Below are 15,890 nucleotides of genomic sequence, written 5' to 3'. Positions count from 1 at the left end.
AAAAATTAGTCATAGATACCAAATAGCTAATTAAAAGAAAAATTAAAGAAAGGACTAACCTTATAAATAAAGAAGAAAGAAATATAATCATAGTATACTACAATGTTCAGTTATGACTAATATTTCAGAGGCATAATAAACAGTAAATACTGATTAAACAAAATTATGATATAACTGATTTTAGAAGATAAGTGAGATGAAGCAGAGAAAATAACTGCAAAAAGAGCTAATTTCCTCTCTACTATAACAGGAAGACTGGGTAGCAACTAAACTTGAAGACTCAAAAGTTAGCAGTATTCACATACTATACCAGCATTACAGAAATGTGTACACACCATTAGAAAGCGCTAAAGGCTGAACACAGTTGCTTCTGGGAAGGCAAACTGATGAGAGGGGTAAATGTCTGTATTTTGATAACTACATTTTTAGTTCAATTAGAAATCTTAAACAATTTGTAATATATTAATTTGATGAAATAAAAATTAGGTTTCATTAAAAAAGATTAAGGATGTTCTATATGGAGAAAATAACAGGTGCAACAGCATGGTGTCGTGAAAGAGTTGAGTTTTCCTAGAAAATGGCTACTGCCAGAGTAAAGCAGCAGATGCAGGCATAAGCAAGCCACATCAGATGCTGCAGAGGGCAGCAGCAGCATCTCCTCTTTGCCAACTTCGTGGGCTTTGGCAAGTCACCTAACCTATTCTAGTATCCTTCTCTGTAAAATCTGACTAATAATAGCACTGACTTCACCGGGTTTTGTAAGAATTCAACAACAATGGAACCAGATAAATTTTGCAAAATGTGCTGTGCTATACAAAGGTGAGGGATGCAAGCGTACCTCTGTAGCGTACCTCTGTATCCCTGGGAAGTGTTCTCAGCTGGGAGCTCAGAAGGTTCTGGGCAAGGTGAAAACTGCCCAGGGAACCCAATCCTAGAGAAGCTGTTCAGCTGGCTGGGGCAGACATGCTCCCTAGAATCAGGGCTTGTCACTGCTGGCATGTCATCAAGGGCATCAGTGTTCTTAATTTACTGGAAAGAAAGGGGGGAGGCGCTCTCGGAGAGAACCTTGACCTGATGGCTGCGGGGCTGGAAGAGGTAGGGCCCGCAGGTGAGTCCTACAGCCCTGGTGGCGTCAGTGCTGTGGGAGCCAGCGCTGGGACGTGTGGGGGAGGGGCAGTGCCCAGAGCCAGCTTCCCAGCCCTCACCCCTTTACTCTCCCCTTCCAAGGAGTATCTCTCTCTTCCTATTCTGCCAACCTGTTGCTTCAAATTCCACCATGGAATTTGGTGAAATGCACATAATGATAGCTAATTGCTAACACTTATATGGTACTTACTATACGCCAGGTATTATTCCAAATGCTTTGCATTCATACCATTACAATCTCCACTTTGCAGATGAAGTACTCAATGTCACATAACTGGAAAGGGGACAAGCCAGCATCCTAAGCCAGACAGCCTGACTCCAGTCAGGGTCTGCATTCAGAATCACTATATATTACTGTCTATCAGGCTTGAGACTCCAAAGTCTCAAACTACTCAGCTGTAAAATGGGAATATTTGAGAAGATGGCCTTGAAAACCTCTTTCAGCTAGAGAGCTTCTTTCCTTGCAATAAGATTCATCAGTCGCATATGCATGTCTGAGTGTGAGGAACCTATATGGAAGACAGGTTTTGAAGAACAGCAGGGTGTATGTGTGGCTTCAGAGTGGGAGGAGAAAGGGACCCCTGTCCACATGGAGAAGTTAAACTGGAGAGATAGCTAAGAAGACCAATGTCAACTTGCACAGCCAACCCCTCTCCATGCCTGTGCCCACAGACCCCTTGGACCCTGACCTGTGCAGCAGCTCTGGCACGGATCATACAGACAGCCTCATTACCTGTGACGATGCAGGTGAATCTGACGTCGCTGTCCTCGGACACAGCCCGGGACTTGAGTGTGGTCTCAAATAGCGGCTGGGTCTCCTCTGTTAGCTGAGCAATGATGGAGCAGAAGGTGCTCCTAGGAAAGGCAAAGAACCATTCAGAGCAGCGTTTCTCCTATCTCCACTGCACGATGCCATGGCCTGGAGTGGTCCAAGGTGGCTTATATCTTACCATGTCCATCCAGCATCCTGTAGCCATGGCTCCAGCACCTGGGAAAGTCTTTCTTCAAGAAAGCTAGGTCTCATGGCCAGGATGGGGGCAGGGAAGTGATCAGGGGCTGAATGGAATCCTGACCCAGACCTGTTAAAATGGGTCCTTTCTGACCAGGGACCAGGCTCCTGTGCATGCCAGACCACTATTCCTGGCATTCCCATTCCATCCTCATTGGGGGGCCTTGCTTCACACTCCACCTTTCATGTTCAGGTGAGCTCGTGCATGGTAGAGACATACACATGGACAGGCCCAGCTTCAGAGATGGAGGGCCCAGCACAGCAGAGCCTCCATTAATGCCATGGAGGGAAAGCTGGCTGACCCCAAGGATAACAGGTCCCAAGAGCTCAGGGGTCAGAAGAAAAGCCCCTGCCTTTGTGAGGACAGACCCATAGCAGACCAAGAACAAGCTGGTCAATGCCAGGGGTCTAGACCCAATGGTAGCCTCTAGTTCCTAGGAGTATCAGAAAAGATTCAAATGAATCCTGACCCTACACAGGGCTATGGACCTCCAGTGGAAAGCCAGCCATGGCTCCCTTGCTCCCCGGTGGGTACCACATGTTCAAGTGAATACTGGCAGCTCCAGGACCTACCAGCAAGACTGCCAATCACAAACAGATCCACCCATGCAAGAGTCAGGGCTTTTGGTTCCCTTGTGAAAGTCCATCTCCCAGAACTCAGAGGCATTTGTGGGCTCACTGAGTTGATCACAGACTCACCAGCACTGCTCAGCATTGACAGTCCTCTCCTACCTGCCCACACGCAGCAAACCACCATGCCAAACCCTCCATGGGCCAGCAGAGACACAATGCATCCCTAGGCGTGACGTGTAACCACATAGCCAGGTTGTGCGGTGCACAAGCTGTGCCCAGCCCTCCTCTTCCCGCCCCCAACCCACACACCCTCTGCTGAGCAGCAGGGAGGACTGTGAGGGATGACATGAGGAGGAGCAGGAAGAACTGTTGGGGGGCAGACAGATCAGTGCTGCTTTGCTCTGTGCCTTGGAAGAAGGGGCAGTTGCCCATGGGCAGTGTGTGTCTGCCTGTGACCTCTCCACAGGGGCAGGTAAGAGTCTGTGGGAACACAAGCAGACAGGAGCTACAGCCCTACTTTGTTAGGAGGACATCCCCATTCAGCTGACCATCTCTGTGGATGTCATTCCGGACTTGAGTTTGAGGAGAAAGCTTGCATCCCAGGAAGAAGGCCTGGAATCAAGTAAGACTTCTGGACTGAGAGGGGTCCAGCCGTCTCTGCACAGGATCGCAGATGCCTGGGCTTCTGGGGAGCTGACAGGAGTCCTCCCCCAGAAAGACCACCCAGAAAGAGGATCCCAACTAGGGACTGCGGTGAAGGCTGCCAGAACACTCCCTGCCACGCTCCCACCTGGAACCTAAGTAACTTATTAGCCAGTTGTAAGAACTGTCTTCTTGTAGCTTACTGTTGGAAGAAACTACTGTCCTTTCCTTTCTCTTTTAATCCACTCAAAAATAGAGGGTCCTTCAGGATCTAGACAGTCAACGCTCTGACACTTGGGAGTTAGAACATCTGAAAACATTTCTCACTGCTCTCATACTGCCAGCAATTCCTGACTTCGGGGAATACCAACTCCCAACCAGCAGTTTCTAGAGGAAACTGCCCTGCCAAAAGTCATTGGACTTCTATGATTTTGCAACTAATTCAAAACATCCCTAATTATGTCCTCCCTACCTAATTTGAATCCTAACCTACTCATGAATATGAACCTGGCTCTCATACTCAGCCTAGGCTCTTAGGGATGAAGCTGCTTGGACAAGTCTAAGAAAATAAGCAACTGGGTAAGTGAGGAAAACAGGGAAATCAGGCTTCAGGAAAATTTGCAGAGACAAGTGCTCATGCTAGATATTTAACAAGGTAGTTATCCCATTATTTTTGTTTTATAAGAAAGAATGCTTATCTTTTCAAATTTCCAGACTAGGTCCTAACTGTATTATAACATTCTTATAATGGAAAATCCTAAGTAACTGCTGAAAAGTATAGCTAGGAAAACACCCTCTAGGAAAGTGGATCCAGGGTGCATTTGGTGGGGACAGAGTCACTGCATATACTATTATATTCTAATAAACTGTCACCAGCTTTCTGCTCCTATTTTCCAAACCACTCAGACGTGAGATGAATTCCAAGTCTGCTGCTTCCAGTCTCCTGGGAAGCCAGGAAGTCCACCCACCTGGAAGTGGTCTAGTCCTACCCTGACACCTCCAAGTCCTTCCAACTCCATGAATTCATAAGGATATCACAGCCTAATCATGTGTCTCTACAGAACTCCAGAATCATCACTGGTTTTCAACATCTTCAAAGGAACCTAATCCTGCCCAAAGGTTTGGTATTTACCTTGCTTTAAATAAACTTCTAAACTCTCTTTTAGCACTTAACACACTCCGCTTTGAGTGAGCTGGATACCCTGGTCTTCTGTCCCTTCAGTATCCACCCCATCACAGGAAACGTACATAGTAGCTACTGACCATCCCTGTAGACGTTATTAGCTATTCAGAAACCAGTTAGCTATGCAAAAATCTTTCTCTGTGTGAAGAAACTATGGTCAACTCTTCCCTAGATCTACCAGAGTCTGGGAGGAGGCCCAAGTGGTGAAAAATAGCCAGGAAACGTTCCCATTTTGATCACAATTGTCAGTTCAGCCAGGGGTGGAGAGCTGTCTCCAGTTAAGGAGGTAAGAGGATAGTCGTTCAACAGGCAAACTCTGACTGCGGGCCTGCTGGGGCCCTGCTCTGTCTCTGAAGAGGATTCAGAGAACAAGTTAACACAGAAAGACACTCACATGATAGCCCTGATCTCACAGAGTTCACAGTCTGCAGGGGTGGAGAGAAATCAAAAGAGAGGGAAATTCAGAGGAGATAACAGAAGGAGAACTTAAGGGACTGAGGAAAAAAAATTTTTTTTAAGGAAGTAGTCACGGTTAGAAGACAGACAATAAGCTGTCAAACCTAGATATGTGGTTACAAAAACCATGAAAACCTAGGCTGAGGGGGAAACAGGTCATGTGACTGGAGGCTCTCGGCTCTGGTCCCATGGTGCCTATCCCAGGGGCACAGAGATAGAGTTGCAGGCATCTTGGGAACCCCTGCCTATCTCTGGGTCCCGGCACCCCCTTCAAATGGTCCATGCAAGCATCAACTCTGGCCTTCGTGAGATCCATGCTCACTGAGTGCCCGCTCACACCCTCCCCAACCACCCTCTCCGCTCCTCTCACCCCATGCAGCTTGGTTATTAGTGCACAAGCAGTCACCCAGAGCCCCCTCGGTGCCCAGACCCAAGAAAAAAAAAATGCAGTCAGAGAAATGTAATGCAATAGTGCGTTTACCTTCCAGAGCTGGGGTGAGACAACCGGTTGCTTGATAAGCTAAGCAAAAACAGCAAATGGAATCATTAGGCCAAAAAAGCAAAGACAGGAGGAGGTGAAATCAACAACAGTAGGCAAAGTATTAATCGGCCACCATCTGGGGCCCAAGGGCCTTTCTATTAAAAGGGACCAGCTGTCTTACTTGGCCGGCTCCAGTTAGCAAGCGGCCTCACCACCGGACACCCATGTATCTGAAACCAAGAACTTGTTAAGTGTAGCAGGGTCCAGGGAAATGGTTAGGCAGGAGGGAGGCCCCTCGGGGCTGAGCTTTAAGAAAGGTGTGTCCTGGGTCCTTGAGTCACTCATAGCTGCCTGGGACATCTCCCCGCCTCTGCAGCACACCAGCTTGGGGGGGTGGGGGAGCCGGGCAACTCCTGCTTCAACCCTTGGCCTTTTGGGGGAGAAGAGCCCCCAGTTCCTGGAAATCCCCTCAGAGGCTGGGAAGGAGACAGGTGGCTTGGAGAACACCCATTAATATGTTAAAGTACGGTTAAAGAGGCCACGCAAGGCAAACCAGCTGGGAGAGTCAAGAAGAGAAGGAAAACAAAGCGGTTAATTCAGCAGGAGCCAGGAGGCACCCAGTTGGGTCAGACCAGCACAAGGCCCATGACGCTGATCACCCCTCCTGCCCCAGGACAGCTGAGAGCCGAAAACCAGCTGTGAGGCTGGGTAGGCCACTGCAGGGTGAGGATCACACAGAGCTGCCCCTCAGTGGAGATCCAGTGGGTATGAGTCAACTTTCACCTCTGCCTCCATTCCTTCCAACACAAGTATCTCCAGAGGGGTCTAGGGACACAGTTCTCTGGGAGATCTCAGGCCCCCACGCCTCCCAACTATACTCACTCCCTTCAGCTGGCCCCACAGTGAGAACAGCTCTCCCTTCATTATCAACAGCCCATCTGCTCAACAGAACTGTCAGTCTGCATCTCTAACCACTGACAGCCTGTATCTGTATAACAAACCAACAAAAAAAAAACAAATTCACATTCTGCCCCCAAACATGGCTTCCACTTCTGTGTGCCTGGATTTATGGATACCACTAGGGAAGTACATCCTTCAGACCCAAAGAGCCCTACCCCCAGAGAAGCTGCTGCTCCAGAATGCAGCTGCCTTTATTCAGAGCTTTAAAAATCCTCTGGAGGCCCTGAGGGCAGACCTCCCATGGTTTCAAGGCACTGGCCAACTCCATCCTTTCCTTATGATGGACTTCCTTTGCCTTTCTCCTTAGAATGGAGAGATTTCTCCTTTGCTGGGTCTGGATCTCTTTCCTGGGAAGGGGACGGGGAGAATCAGCTCTCTAATTCACAGGAAATAACAGCTTCCACTTGCAAGTAGGCAAGGGACTGAGCTGTGACAGTGACCCCTCCCTGGCTCTCTCCAGGGCTACAGTTCCCCGGCCTCATCCTGCTTTCTCCGGGCCTCACCCTTAGTTAATCAGCCATGTCAGGAGGAGTCCCAGGCAGTGAAGGCACCTTGTCTTCAAAAGGTGCCTGCGACCTGCTGGCTGGGCCAGAGGTTGACTCAGGGCTCTTACCCAGGAACTCCCCAATTACTGACTGTGAGAGGATCTGAATCAGAGGCATCAAATGTTGGCATGTTGTTGTTTAGTCGCTCAGTCACGTCCGACTTTTGCAACCTCATGGACTATAGCCTACCAGGTACTTCTACCCATAGGATTTCCCAGGCAACAATACTGGAATGGGTTGCCATTTCCTACTCCAGGGGAACTTCCCAATCCAGGGATGGAACCTGCATCTCTTGCATTGGCAGGTGGATTCTCTACCATTGAGCCACTAGGGAAGCTCAGTGATGGATAAATAGGCCTAAAAACGTTCTTAGTGATACTTTCATTTTATAGAATAGAAATTCGGGGCCCATAAAGGAAAAGTCTCTTCATAAAGGAGAAGTCTCTTCATAAAGGAGAAAAGTAGGCCTGGGAGGGGTGGGGGGTGCGCGGGGTCGGTGGCAGGAACCAGGACTGTTCCTGGAAGCTGGGCCCTCCCATTCCTCCTGGCTTTCATATATTTTGGACACAAAAGGCCTTCAGAAAGTCCTGGCCTGATGCCTCAGTTTTCCTAAAAGCCCTAGATAATCTCCTTTACCCAAGCTGAACAGAAGAGATACCACAAAACTACAGCAAATATCACCGGCTCTACTGCTCCTCTGGGCCCACTTGGGCCAGGGCGTCCAAGAAATGAGGCAGATTTCTGGAATGTCTCAATGTCCCTCAAAATCCAGTTATAACTGCAAACACCTGACTGTGGTTCCTTAACCTTTTCTAGCTCATCCAGGCTCCATCTTCCCATAAAAGTGAGGTTGGATCTATAGGAAGTTGGGGCAACAGTTTGGGGGGGTTACGTGCATGTTGGACCTCTCACTCCTGAGCTAACTATGGATTGGAAATCCCCCCAGGGTTGGAGAAAGGAAAGGAATGCACAGGAAGACAAGTTCTAAACTTGGGCCATAGCTTCTGGTACCTGGCTCCCAGTGCAGCTGTCCATCAGCTCACAAGGGCAGCCCACCCTCCCAAGGCTCACAGAATGATGACTCACAAGCTCCATGATAGATATGTATGGAAGTAGACCCAGGAAAGGTTGAAGTCAGGAGTGAGTGGGCTAGAATTTGCCTCTCAGTCAGAATTCTGGGAGAGTCAGGGCTCAGGAGCCAGAGTTAGCTGACAAAGCCCTCAAGGGACCCTCTTTCTTCATCTCTTGGCCCCTCTTCCCACCCCCACAAGCATTCAGATTGCTCTGAGAGACAGAAGGCTGTATGGTTACCTGCTCTAACACAAGAGTCAGGTCTTGACAGAGAACTATGAACTGGCCCCTGCCCCACCTCAAGTCCCCAACAGCCCCATTCACTGTCATAGTCTCCCCTCCTTGGCCAGAGGCTTTTCCAGAGGTGAGAGAAACCTGGCCTTCCTGGTGCCTCAGGACCTTGCTGGTCTGTGGCTACCTGGAAGGGGCAAGCCCACAGGCCACAGTCTTGGGCTAGAAAACCCTCTCTCCCAATGTCCCAGCCCTGCCTCTCCAAGGACTTGATGAAAAGAATCTCCATTTAAGACCATTCTCACTTAGGCCCAAAGGGACCTAAACCAGACACTTCTAACCCACCTGCAGTTCTCAGGCTGACACACTGCTCATCAGATGTGTAATTGTATCTACCATTTAACTGCTCACCCGTTTTCCTAACAGTCCCATTCCCCTGACCTCCCAGTTATGTCTGGTTTGCAAGCCACCCCAATGTTGTCTCCGAGAAGGGCCCTGCATCCCTCTTCTGCTGTACCACTGGTACAGACAAAGGCCAGACACAGGAGGAGGAGGCAAAGCCCAGACACAATCTCGGTTACAAGTGTGAGACAATTGTTGAGGCTCCCACAGGGCAGTCAGCTTCACCACGGACTGGATAAATACACACATTTCATTCCAGTTTTTCCATAGATCCAGTGGTTGGAGGAAGGGGCATGCTTTCTTGGCAGCCAGGGGCCTTGGCGAGTCTGACTCAGTCACTAACATCAGCCCTCCGCCCTGCCCCAGACATGTGACACCATTTGACGAGTTTTATGCAGAAACCGGTTCTGGTTACATTTGAACTTTTCCAACTCCAAGGTCAACAGAACTCAGCCAATCCACGAGGAAGTGCCTGGGACTTTTCCTGAATGTCCTTGATGTCTGTTTTGTGCCATTTTAAGAATGGAGGACAAGAGGTCCCCAGGCAGCTTCTCAGAGGAGGGGCTGTTTTCTGTATATAACCTATGATTAGCCAAGTTCTGGGGCAGCGACACAACCACTCACCCACTAGCCATCCATCACAATTCCCTCTGGAATAGACTCCACAGTTGGAGGGAAACTAAGCTGCCCAGAGGAGACAGGAAGTGTCCATCTTCATGGTAATGCACATATCTCTGTGTGTCTGTGTGCCTTTGAGGGCCAAGAGACTAGCTCAGTAAAGTCCGACTCTTTGCGACCCTATGTAGCCCGCCAGGCTCCTCTTTCCAGGATTTTCCAGGCAAGAATATTGGAGTAGGTTGCCATTTCCTACTCCAGAAGATCTTCCCAACCCAGGGATAGAACCCCTGTCTCCAGCATTGCAGGCAGATGCTTTCCGGTCTGAGCCACCAGGGAAGCCCCCGAGGGCCAAAATGCCAATCTATTGTCTTGCCAGTCTTTCCACCTGTGGGTAGCCTAGCTCCTAAAACAAAGCAACCATACCTCTTCAGCTCTTGGAAGAGGATCATTCGGGCTCCTTCCCTTGGCATCCTGGGGATGGCACCCATCCCCCCAAACTGGGCAGGGCAACTGGCAGCCTCAGACATGGAGCTCTGAATCCTCAGGCAGACTGACCAGCATTTCAGGCCACCCCTTCACCACACCAGCCCCCACCAAGATCCCAGGAAAGACCAGGGCACAGAGGAAGCACCTTCTTTGCACCGTTTATTTCTTCCCAGTGACTCCTGAACTAAGCAGATCCCCTCAGGGCAGTGCCTCTGGCATCCCCCGCCACCCCCTCCCCCCAAGCCAGCAGGAATGTCAGCCCGTCTGGTCTGGCTTTCCTTATCTCCACTGTGGAATCCGAGGCCAGGGAGTAGTTGAGCGTGGGGCGAGGGTAAGGAGGGGCGGGAGTGAGGTGGGGAGATAAGGAGCCACTCGGGACCCTGGGAAATCACCCCAAAGTAGGCCTTCCTCGTCCCCAGGGCCTCGCATGGCCTGAGGCCTGAGGCCCACGGAGCCGGCAGAGGCCAGGGGGACCCTGAAGGGCCCTCAGGGCCGGCCCGGCGGCACCATGATCTCCACAGGCCGGGCGGGGCCCCTCCTGAGGCCTCGCTGGCGGCCTCCGCTCGCCCGCCAGCCCGACGGGCCGCCGGCCCGGCCCCCAGGGTGCGACTCACCTGGTCTCGGGCCGCACACTGAGCAGGTAGCTGCGGCTGGCGGGGCTGGGGATCCACACGGGCCCGTCGTCCTCGCCGTCGCCCCCCGCCTCAGACCGTCCGCCCGAGCCCCAGCCGCGGCCGGGGGCCCTCCGCGACCCCATGCTGCTGCCGGCCCTGCCCGTCTCCGGCCCCTGCCCGCGCTCCCGGCCCCTGCCCGTCAGGCCCGCGCCGCCGGCCGCCTCTCTCGCCCGCGGCTGACGCGCGCCCCTATTTATAGCCCCGGGCCCGGCCGTCATCACCTGCTGCTGTCCCTCCCCCGGCCCGGGCCGGCCACCGCGGCCTCCGAGGCGCGGGAGGGCGCCGGGCCGCGAGGGGCCCAGCCTGAGGGGCCCACTCGGGGGCGTCGGCTCCTTCCCTCAGCCGACCGCCCGACGTGTGTGGAGCGCCCTCTTGGCGCCCGCAGCCACCCCGGGCGTCGGGGTCAGGGGTCAGAGAGGCCTCGGGGAGCAAGAGCGGAAAGGGGGCGGGGTGCGGTTCTAGAACCAGACGGAGCGTATGCCCCTCACCTTCCTCACCGGGTCTCTGGGACCCAGGCTTCCCGCCAGCCTTCCTTCCCCACTCGCCCCCCCGTTTTGCAGATGTGGAAGGTCGGGCTCTGCGGCCTTTGGCTAGTGGAAGGTGCGGAAAGACCAGAGGAGCTCCGTCGGGTGTAGGGGCAAAACCCTGAAAGACCAAAGATGGCCGGGGTGGGGGCCGGAAGAGACAGTGACGGGGAGGGGAGGGAGGCTCGGAACCTGGACTGAATCCAGCGGGAGCCCAGACCCGTCCCTCTTCCTGGCGGCAGCCCTAACTGACCCTGGCCTTGCCAGTGGCTGTTGGCCCAACACGTAGACCCACACCCACGTACCTACGTAAGTAACCTCAGTTCCGAGGAGGCCAGAGCTCCTCAGAACGTACCTCTCCATTATCTAGGGTGGATTAGGGGTTCAGTAAACATCTCTAGAATTACTGAACCTCCTTCTCTACCCTGTTCAGCCTCCATTTCCCAGCACTCCAAAGGGAAGTGGGCTGAGTCCTAATGCCCAGAAAAACAATATAATCACTCGACACCTTCTTAGATCAAAATCCTAAGTACTGTCTAATTCTGGTTGTAAAAGTGGAAATGATCACAGTCTGTGTGTGTTTGTTAAGTCACTCAGTCGTGTCTGACTCTGTGACCCCATGGGCTACTCAACTGTAGCCCACCAGGCTCCTGGGTCCAAGGGATTCTCCAGGCAAGAATACTGCCATGGAGAATACCCCTCCCTCAAGGGCTCTTCCCACCCCAGGGATCAGACCTGGGTCTCCTGCATTGCAGGCAAATTCTTTACCATTTGAACCATCAGGAAGCCCTGTTTACCCATCCTTTCTTCTCCTACCCCATTGAAAGCATCCAGGAAGTACCTGAGCTGGATGGTTATAGCCTAGAAAATTGAACAAAGGAGTAGAACCCTTTGTTCTATAAGCTGCACTCACATCCTTACTCCTTTTGGAAATGGCTCTTTCACTGTGTGCTTCCAGTGGCAACTGTTTTGATCCTACACGCTCCCTCCCCAACTCCCTGAAACCTCCCTCAGAGTCAAGCCAGTCTATTCATGGTACCCAGGGGCCCTGATGCTGGGAAAGATTGAGGGCAAGAGGAGAAGGGGGTGACAGAGGATGAGATGGTTGGATGGCATCACTGACTCAGTGGATGTGAATTTGAGCAAACTCTAGGAGTGGACAGGGAAGTCAAGCGTGCTGCAATCCATGGGGTCTCAAAGAATCAGACATGACTTAGGACTGAAATACAGTGGGCGTAGAGACTGAGCATGCACGTATCTCCCTGACCACAGAAGTAAGCATCAGACCCAAGCTGTGCCAACCAAGGTTCTTTACCAAAATGTTTTCAACTGGAATTGGGAAAGAAAACCTGGACCTCCGTGGTGGTTAGCTGTAAGCTGCAAGGTCCCAGCCTTTAGTAGAGATGTTTCTTGCTGTGTGGAGAAGCCAGTCTGCAGTGAGGAAGAAGGAAGCTGACACAGAGAGAAGCAAAGGCAAGGGGCGCAGAGTCCTGCTGGCTTCCAGGTGCCTTGTTGCAAGTGTTCCTGAGACCCAGCTTTATCTGTGCCTTCCTGCAGGTTGGCAGTTCACCCATTTCCTGGAAACTGTATCCAAAAATACTCTCACTTTGCTCAAGCTGATTCAAGTTAGGCTTCTATTAGTGAAGTCTAAGAGTCTTAGCCAATACTGAAGACTTTTCTTCTAATGAGCCTGAACTTGCCAAATTTGCCCACACACACCCACATATACGTGTTTCTGGTTTCCTGGAGGTGGGCATATTAAAGTCTCTTCAGTTGTCTCCAGGACAGTCCTTCACATATTTGAAAGTCTGCTTGGAGTTTTGGTTCATTTGTTTAAGTTTAGAGTACCAATGGGGCTTCCCAGATGGCACTAGTGGTAAAGAACCTAGATGGAGAGACTAGTATGCACTCAGATAAGGAGGTATGAAACAGCTCAGTATTCACATCACTTAAGTGTAAAGGATTTGGGCAAATAGAGAGGTGGGGACATCCCTGGTGGTCCAGGGGTTACAGTGGTTACAAATTTATGATTCCAGTGCAGGGGTCATGGGTTCAATCCCTGGGCAGGGAAGTTCTGTATGCCTTGTGGTGTGGCAAAAAAATAAATACACATTTTAAAAAACTGAAAAAATAGAGAAGTGATTTAGGCAGCAACCCTCATTGTAAAGGCCTTGCCTAGTCCAGTGAGGAACCTGGACTTACCTTTCAGGCCATTTCTCTTCCGACAATGGAATATGGTGCCACTAGTTACCCCAGTGACTCTCCAGTTTATCCCTTTCCTTTTGAAAATGTTACACACACACATCCCCACAGAGGTCAAACCAGAGCAGCCCACAACTGAATTAGCACCTTTCTGGGTCTAGGCGTCACACAATTAGCAACAACTTTTTTGGCAATCAAATTATTCCAAATTATTTCAAAGCCTGTAAATTTTCAACACAAACCTCTGTTCATCTAAGTCCACTCCTACTTTACCTACTTGTAAAGTCTTTTTTTATCCTAAGTGTCAACTTCCACTTTTGTTGTTGTTGTTGTTAAATCTCGCCTTCCTAATCTCACATTCCCTTTCCTTCTTACCTGAGTCTTTCTGAATTCTGCTCCTGCCATCCAGTGTACAATCTGCTCTTCTCAGCTTCTTGCTATCTGCCAATTTAATGATGATCAGGGCACAGCTGAGTAAGGAAGGTCAAGGCATTCAAGGATGGAGAGATGGAAAAGGCACACTCTCTTTCCTGGATTTATAGTCTAGCAGGAGAAAGAGGATATATAAATTGGTGTTTAACAAGAACTAGGCCAAAAGTCCAAAGACTCGGGTTATAGTTCGGCCTTTCCACTGAGTGTTGTGTGTCCTTGGGAAGGTGGCTCACCATTTCTGAACTTTATCTCTCTCCTTTGTTAAAAGGAGTGAGGTCATGATCCTTTATGATCCTGAAGGTTATAGCTGTTGATCCAATAAGGATTTATTAAGTCACAGCTGACTACAACATGCCAGGCATTATGGCAGGTATTGAGAGTGTTATAGTCTCTATCCTTGAGAATTTCTCAAGCCTGAAAGAAAGACAGAAAATTAAAATAGAATCGCCATCAATCCTCTGACAGAGGATTGCGCAGAAGAGCACATGCTGTGGCTCTGTGTTTGGAAATAACCATGATACAAGGCAGTCAGTGTTTGCTATTAAATACAGGCACTGATGAAGTGTGGTAGGAGCTGGTACTGGTGCCAGGATCCACTCTCCCAATTGTTTTGAACTTTCTGGGGCCCCCAAGTAAACTGGGTGCCTGTGGTAGGAAAATCTTGGGCTACTATTAATTATTATCCTTGTAGTTGTTTGGGCACTAAGTGGTGTCTGACTCTTTGCGGCCCCAAGGACTGCAGCCAGGCTTCCCTGTCCTTTACTATCTCCCTCAGTTTGCTCAACCTCAAGTCCATTGAGTCAGTGATGCCATCCAACCATCTCATTCTCTGTTGTCCCCTTCTGCCATCAATCTTTCCCAGCTTCAGGGTCTCTTCCAATGAGTTGGTTCTTCGCATCAGGTGGCCAAAGTATTGGAGCTTCAATATGAGTCCTTCCAGTGAATATTCAGAGTTGATTTCCTTTAGGATTGACTGCTTTGATCTCCTTGCAGTCCAAGGGACACCTACCTTATGAAGTATCATTAGCTTCCCAGACCTGTAGCAAACTTCCCAGGCATTTTCAAAGCTCCCTAGACGTGCAACCCATCTCAGTGCAAAACATTAGTATCATTGTAAGTTAATCAAATATATGTCTATCTGAACCCACCCCCACCACCTCCAGTTTCTTATTTTTCATTCCCTTGATTCCACGCATTTTAAAGTTCTCAGCCCTGAGCTCAACAAAAGCCCTAGATTTCTGCTGACCCTGCCTTCTTCTGGGAAACTTCTGGCTTCTGCTGCAATCAAGCTGCCCTTCCTGCCAGCCAATCTGTGGTGCTCTGGACTTTTTATTTGACCTCCTTCCAAGAGCTCCATAGGCCCATGTTCAAGGCAGCTGAGTCCCTAATTCTGAGGGTGGAGACTAGCCCTGCTGCTCTGGGATGAGCTGGCCACTCTGGCACTCCAGGGATGGAGATGTGGCCACAGCTGTGCTGGGGTAAGTGGACACCAATTAAAGGATCACTGACAACAAGAAGCCACTCCTAATTCTGGTTTGATTGGAAAGGGAATTTGGGATTCAAGTGCAGAGCTGTGTTGGCCAGGTGCCCTCCCCAATCCACTTATTCTGATTCAACATCCGATTAGAGGGGCCAGGAGTTTCTGCCTCAGATGCAGGTCCTTTCCAGAATACAGTTACCATTACATGACAGGGTGCCTCTGTGGTCGGGGGCAGCGATTAGTGGGTCAGGCCCAGGACACAAGGTCCACGAACTTGGAAAGACACCATCCAAGCCCAGGCCTCTTCAGGTCTTCTTGCAGAGTGAACTGGTCCTTTTCCTTCAAGTCTTTTTTCCCTAAGGGATCTTCTATATCTCAGTCAGCCCTCCTTTTCCACTACAGCTACTTCTTCTCATTCTTTAAAACATGTTAATACCTCCTGGCAACAGCTGCTGCAATTTCTGTTCAACCCAAGGTACGTCATTGACCAACTAAGCCACTGCCTCCACTTTTGAGCTTGTTAGCACCTGCCCCACTTTCTCCTAATCAGCCACCCCTACTCTCTAACCCCACCTCTACCAGCATCACCTGCCCTAAAAGTCAAGTGTTCCAGGTTCTAAACTCTCTGCCTGTTCAAACTCTCCTGCCTGCTCCTTCACAACTGTCTGTGCCTTTCCTCACCATCACCTCCCTATCCCCCTCACCTCATCTTCTTTTCCCCATTGAAAAATCATATTCAAAACCCTCCGCAGACCCAGACCTCCAGGATAGAAAT

The 15,890-nt window shown here is 50.3% G+C and overlaps 1 protein-coding gene across 1 annotated transcript in view; it reads right to left on the bottom strand.

Annotated features, from left to right (window-relative positions):
• Positions 1 to 15,890, bottom strand: part of ALPK3 (alpha kinase 3) — a 68,266-nt gene that overhangs the window by 46,299 nt on the left and 6,077 nt on the right. Inside the window, 4 exon segments of the mRNA XM_018065857.1 lie at positions 1,880 to 2,001; positions 5,491 to 5,529; positions 10,418 to 10,720; positions 10,722 to 11,233. Of these exon segments, the coding sequence (XP_017921346.1) occupies positions 1,880 to 2,001; positions 5,491 to 5,529; positions 10,418 to 10,720; positions 10,722 to 11,233 (976 nt within the window).

Source organism: Capra hircus, chromosome 21, assembly GCF_001704415.2.
Source record: "Capra hircus breed San Clemente chromosome 21, ASM170441v1, whole genome shotgun sequence".
Classification (NCBI taxonomy): domain Eukaryota; kingdom Metazoa; phylum Chordata; class Mammalia; order Artiodactyla; family Bovidae; genus Capra; species Capra hircus.
Note: the sequence above shows the minus strand (reverse complement) of the source record. Positions and strands in the feature narration are given on the sequence as shown.